This window comes from Anarrhichthys ocellatus, unplaced genomic scaffold (assembly GCF_004355925.1).
Source record: "Anarrhichthys ocellatus isolate YVR2014 unplaced genomic scaffold, GSC_Weel_1.0 scaffold2170, whole genome shotgun sequence".
Lineage (NCBI taxonomy): Eukaryota > Metazoa > Chordata > Actinopteri > Perciformes > Anarhichadidae > Anarrhichthys > Anarrhichthys ocellatus.
In genome coordinates, this window is record NW_022282144.1 from 1 (window position 1) to 8,175 (window position 8,175).

The window sequence follows — 8,175 nt, forward strand, 5'->3', positions numbered from 1 at the left end:
AAGGAATAGAGAGAACTGCTTCTGACACGCACTGCGTTGCATCTGATGGAATCACAAACATTGTCTGCGGTGGCTGTCCTTCACATGGTGGAGGCTAACTATAACAAACGTCAGTCAGATAAGTGTCTTTCATTCCTTCAAACACCTTGTTGAAAAGGTCGGCGTTGTTATGTGTTTGTATCCAAAAGATTGTGTATGTCCAGTCCTTCATAATGTTTAAAAGTATGTGGGTTTCTCCTTTTCTTTTGGGCATGCATCTCTACTCCAGCTCTGCAAACTATTGGCTAGTTGGTTTCTGTTCAATGCAAAAGTGTGTGTCGTAAAGTGACTCGTATTGTGAATGAGCTGTACACATGTACAAACAATGCTCCTAAAACCAGAATAATATCAACATATCACACGTCTTAGTCGGAAAACGCTCCATTCAGAATAAGACCTAATTCAGAATATCCAAACGGAATATGATGTTTACATGAACTACATCAGATTTGGAAAATTGTCATATTCTGAGTAATAGTTGTATATGAGTGTTCATGTAAACAGAGTCAGTGTAAAAGGGAAATGTTCATGGGACAAGTGACTGACTTGAAAACTGCCTGGAGGCTGAAACAGATGGGGTGGCTTTGTCCATCTTCGTTTTCAGACGGCGTCCATCTGAGGATGTACTCTCCTACTCCTACTCTAGTCTGGTTGACGTTGTGCGGCCCGCTGAACAGCAGCTCGGAAATCCTTTGAACAAACAGAAGAAAAAAAGTCACACCCACAAATGAAAACAAATTGTCTTCCGTGACGGCATGCTGGGAATCCTCACCTGGCACCTTCCTCCTTTTTCTTTCAAACGTTTCCTCAATGGCAATTCTTTCACTGCTGGCTGATGTTTATAACAGTCACACTTGTTGTAGCATTTAGGTGGATCTTTCCAGTCATCACCTTTTTAAAACCCTGAGCTTGTGAAACTACAACTGAAACAACATGGTGCTTGCACACAGTGTTCTAGGTCTAGGACGTTTTTCACGGTTTTTTTGGCTTTAAGTGCAAACTGCATTGTTATATTTGATACAGTTGGTTGGTTTTTACACTCTTATCAATCCTGTCCAATGCATCAGTGTTGACAGAACACAACAGATCAAATTCCTTGTACACCTGAATTTTGCATCATTAATCTTCTTTGAATTTTTTGTTTGACTTACGTGGAGACATTTGCCTCAGCAATGATGCTGATATCCAGGGACTGATTGACAGGCGTGTACAGCCGAGCTCTGTTTGCTGGGGTTGGAGGCAGGAACTTGGGCAGATAGACTCCCTCTGTGCAGGACGGCACCACAGGATCCACTAGAACAACAGAGACAAGCAAGACTTTTTCTAAGGATGGAAATACCAGTCGGTTCGTCCATCCATCAGTCGGTCCACCACTTTGGTTTGGACTAGAATATCTCGGCAACTGTTTGATTGCCATAAAATGCTTTACAGACAATCATGTTGCCCAGAGGATGAACCCGAATGACTTTAATGACTCAAGAGTTTCACTTGCTCTGAAAAATCTTCACATCTACTATATCGACTGGAACAAACGTGCTTGCTGGAATCTTACATTGAGCTTAATGTCAGAGACACCAAACTAGCAATCGACCCTTCCATAGACTCTCATGCAATTGTTTCAGATTTTCTTCTTTTTCATGCTGGTTTAGTGGATTTGTAGCTAGTTATGGTTAAACGTTGTGAAACAGTGATATATATATATATATATATATATATATATATATGATTCTAAAACGTTACCTTTCTACCTAAAGATCTGTGGAGCTAACATTAGCAGAGTATGTTAGCATATCTAACGTTAGCACTTCTATGCTATGCTGAAGGTACTGAATGTATACATGGTGCTGTTGCTTTTCAATGATTGTTACAGTGAATAAAGACCTACCCGGCTTTACAGGAACAGTGAATTTTAATAATGTCAAATTCAGACCGTTTTATTCAGTTTGTACAACATTTAACATTTGCAAACTTTGGCTTTTATTTTTTACTTAAAAAGGGGGTTTTCTAGAAAAAGTTTATTTTGCAAATGAATGTTGAGGTGGGTGCCTTTACTGTAACAGGCAGTGTAAGAATGTTTACAATAGTATCGAGCGCTAGCTAGCAGAGGAAGCATCCAATCCATCACCAACATTATTGAAAGAAAATCTTCAATGTTAATTGTATATTTATCCAGGTTCCATATAGTCCTGGCTGCCAAAACAAGAAATATTACCTTTCAAAATAAACTGGACAGGCAGTTTGCTGATAGCGACGTTTGCATTTAAGATCATATTAGACCCGTTGTGTTGAGTCAAGGTGATGGTCTGCCTGGTAAAGTCCTCCATCACCAGCTGGACAGCGTACGAACCTTCGTCACCGCTAGTAGTGGGGCTGAAAGACAGAGTGCAGGACTGCAAGAGGACAAAAAGGGACATGAGGTCAAAATAAGGTATTTTCTGTCAGTTAATGAAATACCCAACATGTACATTTCATTTGGAACAAAATGTCTTTGCTTGTTTTATTAGTTTGGTCTTTTTGGTCAAAGTGAGCCGGAACCAGAGGTGAATGTAACTATGTACATTTACTCGAGAACTGATATTCTTCAGCTGAATAAACTCTTTAAAAAGCCTCTTAGATCAGCTGGAAAATGCATCGTCACAAAGCAGTTTGTTCTTTTTAGAGATACGTGGTTCTCACAGGACAGTGATGCTACAAACATATGATGATCTTTTACCTGTAGCATTATCACAGTGTCATTAAGTACTTCTACTGCAGTAAAGGATCTGATTCTGGGTTATGATTGGACTATAATGGTGCGATTATAAAGCATCAGTGTCTGTGTTCACTCACTGAGGAGAGGCTGAGAACGGAGGGCGGTGTGCAGACGTCACACTCTGCTAACGTTGCGTTTCCATATCTGCATTTGATCTCGTCACCGTCGGGGTCGAACGCCAACAGGTGGAAATCTCTCCGACAGTTTGAAGGAACTCTGATGGAGAGAAACATTTCCATGTAAAGCTTGAGTCAGGAAGCCAATCGCTGCTGATGATTCACTTTTGTCTCGACAAAGGTATCTCTTCAATATCAGAAGACAATCTAGTGACTGTCTTTCTGTTGGAATGAGATACTTCATGTAACCTGACTCACTTCTTCCTCAACATTTGTACCATGAACTTTACTGCAGACGTCTTTATGAACTTAACCTTGAATCTGAGCCTGAACACAAGTCAGCAGATTTCATCCTTTAAGCTGTTTTTAAGTATTTTTTTATCTTTCAGTTTAAAAGTTTAAATTGAGTGAAACAAATAAAATAAACCAAATTCACATATTTCTTCTTCTTCTATTCTTTAAAAATGTGTCGTGAGGTCATCTTACAACATGTGTTGTGACACATTCAAATTTAAAAGTGTATAATCACCTCAGAACTGGCACGATGGTGGTCTGGGGGGACCCGTTGGCTCGGCCGGTGTCCGACCGGTTCCTCAGCTCCACCAAAGTCTCAGCTCTCCAACTTGTGACACGTTGTTTGTTACTCATCCAGTCGCCACCGCTCAACCTTCAGTGGAAGTTATGAAATATTAATTTTTACCTCCTAATATAAAGTGTGCTAATAACTCATTAGTTCACATGATACCAGAGCAGCAGCACTGACAGGTAAAAATGTTTCAATCGTATCGTTGGGATGCCACAAATATGAGGAAATGAACACTCAAGGAAACAACCATCACAGCAAAATGTTAACTTTGTTAAACTTTACAAAACATTTTCATTGTCACCTGAAAGAAAAAAAACGGATTATCATTATTTTAGGAAAGTAACAGATAATTTGCATATTTTGAGAAATAAAAATAGACATGAGGAAATGTGTCTGTCTCCTCCTAATTGACTGACAGAGCGGCCCTACAACTATCATACTGTGTGATACACATGGCAAATTACATATATGCAGAATTGTTTTTTTACTGAGGTCCTTAATGAACCATGTCCCCGATTGGAGTCGTATTTTCTGGAAAGCTCTTGCACATCTTTTCCAGTTTTTTGGGGCCAAGTTTCCTGTTTCTAGCTCGCTCCTGCTCAAAGGCGGACAACAAATCAAAATAAACCTACAGGCTTTAACGCTGATAATTAAAACCAACCCAATCTGATTGATACTGCCTTAGAATAGAAACATGTGTCACAGACTTTAGTTTGCACTTCCTGTTTTAGTTTGTACGTCTTGTGTCCTGTGTTGGTTTGACTTCCTGTCTTGTGGGATTTTTCCCTCCTTTTTTTTCTGTGTATCACCTGTTTTTAATTGGCCTCCTTTTGTTGCCATTGTCTCAAACTACCAATCAGCATCCAACCTGCCTTAATGTCTGCACACCTGTGTCTAGTTGTCTGATTCCTTTCTTCTGTGTTTCCAGTCCTGTCTTTTGTCTGTTGATTGTCAGTTTGTCTGTAATTGTATGTGGTTTGGCTACTTCCTTGCCTACATCCTTCATGCATTAAATCATTGAGCTCCACAGGTCAGCGCGTCTTGTCAGTGTTTGGGTCCTTCATCACCAATATATGTTTCAGCAAAAGCTTCTTTTCTTTCCAGGGCCTCAAAATATTGACAGATTTTTTCTGTTTGCATCATCATGGTGCACTCACTGCAGCTGCAATGGAGCATTGCTGACAAACTGCCGAGTCATGATTCCCTCTCTCTGACACCACTCTCCGCTGAGCTCCTGGTTCACGATGTTCAGCTCCACAGAAATCTCGGTCCCACAGTTCCCGAGGCAGGTCCACGAGTCGATTTGTGTGCAACTGTGGAAGGTCAGCTTATAGCGGAAGACCACCTGTAGTGTCACAGTGGAGACATTACATTACAGTCATTCAGCAGATGCTTTTATCCAAAGCGACTTACAATTCAGATTCTATCACATACACGTAGGAACAGCTACGGGAGCAATTTTGGGGTTAAGTGTCTTGCTCAAGGACACATTGACGTCAACTAGCGGAGCCCGGGATCAAACCGCCGATCCTCTGATTGAAGGACGGCCCTGCTCTCCACTTAGCCACAGTCGCCCCAGACGAGTCAAAGAAAACATCTTACTGTGAAGACAGACACGGGACAGAGGCCAGGTTGGTTGGTACGTGGTTAATTTCTGGTCCTCTAAAGGTCAATCTTTGCTTTCTTGACCTGCACTCATCTAAGATGTTGAAACATCTGGAAATCACTTTTGGGGGGATTTTATAAAGGTAATATTTATATAAGTATCCAAGGAAAGTAGTGGTGTGTGGACTAAATGTGTTATAAAACTGTGCAATGTATCCTCATACAAAGGCTCGTACAAATGTTACAAAAAGTAATTCCTAATTTTTTGTGCGTTTTCCTACGAAAGTCCAGAAACGCGTGTCAATATCCACTTGTTACATGAATAGTCTTTTCAAAATAAACGTACGTCCTCAAAGGAAAGAACTTAGTTAGGTTTGGGAAAAGATGGAGGTATCCGCATTATTTTTCGTAGGTAAAGCTACGAATGCTGGATTAGACCAACCCGACCTGTCTTCCACAGAGATATTGGAAACGTTTCACTTCCAGTTAACAGACATTGGAATCAGCCACGTTTTGATGAAGAGATTTGAAAGTCTGTCATTGTAGCCGGTTAACAATTTCCATCCAGAGTTGGGTCAAATGTTCTCATTGATGTTAATATTTTGTTTTGAGAGATTTAAAACAATGTACATACTATTACTTCAATTTTATTTTGAGAGGAAAGTTTGACTTTCTTCCTGAAGAACAGCCTGAAACATGTTTTAGAGATGGGCAGATATTCTATGAACTGTTTGAATCAAATGTCCGGATTGTTTCAAATTGAATCAGTTCGCTTCATTTTTTGTGAATAACTGTGTTCAGATGGTTCCACAGAAAAAACCTCATGGAAAGTGTCTTGTCACATTCTAAGCGGTAAATATTGAAGAGGGGAGTTGTGCACGTACCGTGATGGATCCAGATGCGTCGGGGTTTTTTGGGTAGTAATTCATCACTGTCCCAAAAAAATGAGAAGCCTGGGCGACGCTGACCAGCAGCAGCAACAGAGAGAGCGACATGGTGAATGTGTTGGTCTCTCCCCACAAAGACAGCAGGTAAATACCAACAGGCTTCCAAGGAATCTCTCTCTCTCTCTCTCTCTCTCTCTCTCTCTTTCTCTCTTTCTCTCGCTCGCTCTCTGTCTCTCTCTCTCCCTATCTGACTGAAACTGGTATGAGGAAATCTTTTGTGAACAATCACAAAATGAAAATGCTTTTCTAGCTCTGCGTCAATAGTGCAAAGTAACTTGGAAACAATTTATTTTTTTAACTTTTGGCATGATGCTGATCATAGATGGTGAGATAAACATTAAATATTGTGTGTTTGCAGTTTGTTTCAGAAAACAGGTTGAACAGGCTCTGAGTGGACTAACCCTGAGATGGAGTTCATCAAAGGAGCTCTGATTCGTTTTAATCCAGTGGATGTAGATATTAATGTAAGATATATGAAGACTGTGCACATTAATAAGTTACAATGAGGGTTTGTTTTGTGTTGTCGATTAATCCATTATTTACCGAACGGGAACAAAGTACAGGCACCAACTGAAGATGAAAAATATAGTTGAAGATTTAAAAAATAGAGATCAGTAGACATAAGAGATCTGACCGTAAGCTCACAATCTGATCCAGTAATAATGTGGTTGGTGATGTAAATGTAGTGGCTTTTCTTTCAGCTACTTCAACAAATGTAGTAAAGTTTAACAAAGTCGGAAATGCTGTTAAAACACGTTCACGATACGCAGCCTATTTTTAAAATAGCTCTATTAACATATAATCTTCAATATCAGTAACATCAACTGTGTGCACAGTCAGAGCTGTTCAAATAAGTAACTCTAGATTATCCTGATACAAAGGATTCAAATTGTCATTGACAGTAAACCGCTGCTAACTAATGTGCTGCGAGACAGAGAAGGAAAGTTAAAGCAGGTTAGGTTCACAGAGTCAGAGTTTAGGTCCTCTCTCTTTCTGAAACCCCAAACTTTCCTTCAGCTCAGGGTTTTCTCTGAACCTGCTTTGTGAAACAGGGCCGTGGTGCAGTATTAACCCTGATGGCTTTCCTTTTGGAATTCGTGCCCCAACAATAAACAGTAAAGCGTTTGAGTTGCGTGCCATCAATGTGTCAGAAACAAGTGAACTGTCCACTTCTCTGCGTTCAGACAGAGGAAGGAGAGAAAAGCAAAGCAGAGGTGGGTGTGAGAAAAAGAAACGTGATCCAGAAAATCCAGTTCCAGCAGTGTGAGGTGTTCAGGGGTCTTTGTTTCTAACCGCTGTGAACGCACCAAATTGGGCCTGAAAGAGGCTTAAACGCTGCGTTCCACGCAAACGTTTTGACTTGGCAGGAAACATAAGGCTTTACTTTCACTTCATATTACACGTTATTCATATAGATCCACTGTCACGGGGTGTGGTGGAGGACTCAAACACAGACGAGACCAGAAGTAGAGTGAAGCAGGTATTTAATGAATACTTAAATCAGAACAGGAAACTTACAGAAACACACAGGGAATCCACAGACGAGACAAGAGACGAAGGGGGAAATCCAGCAGGACGAGGCGGGGCAAGCAAATGGGGGAACAGGACTAGCCAAACGGGCGGGTAGACATGACAATGATCTGGCAGTGAGTGACTGAGGGGCAGGGGTTTATATAGTGGCTGGATAGAGGCAGGTGAGGGGAGTTGTGCTGATGAGGAGGGAGTGCTTGATTATTGAACAGAGGCAGGTGATGATGGAGGCTCCTCTGAGGCCGAGAGTCAGAGTCCACAACCGGGTGGGTGGACGGGGTCCGGAGCAGGGGCGTCCGGATCCAAAAGCTCAGGGGAACCGGACTGGGGAAACAGACAATGGGACTCTAGAGACTGGGAGTTGGGAGGACGGAACTCTAGAGACTGGGGGTCAGGAGGACGGAACCCTAGAGACTGGGGGTCGGGGGGACGGCACGCTAGAGACTGGGGGTCGGGGGGACAGCACTCTAGAGGCTGGGGATCAAGAGGGGAACTGAACTCTAGAGGCTGGGGATCAGGTGGAGACAGGGCTCCGGGGAACAGGATTCAACCTCTTGGAGACGGGGTGGCAGCGGCAGGAACTGGAGGTCGATGCGGCTC

General features: G+C 41.8%; 1 protein-coding gene across 1 annotated transcript; it reads right to left on the bottom strand.

The window, feature by feature from the left end:
- Window positions 1-42: 42 nt before the first annotated feature.
- LOC116378180 (uncharacterized) lies at window positions 43-6,153 on the bottom strand. The gene is made up of 7 exons (XM_031840000.1): window positions 5,983-6,153; window positions 4,651-4,838; window positions 3,437-3,574; window positions 2,869-3,007; window positions 2,252-2,429; window positions 1,191-1,332; window positions 43-729 (listed from the first exon to the last, which is right to left on the bottom strand). Exons 1-7 carry the CDS (start codon window positions 6,091-6,093, stop codon window positions 546-548), a joined length of 1,080 nt encoding a protein of 359 aa, XP_031695860.1. The 5' UTR covers window positions 6,094-6,153; the 3' UTR covers window positions 43-545.
- Between the last annotated feature and the right edge of the window lie 2,022 nt (window positions 6,154-8,175).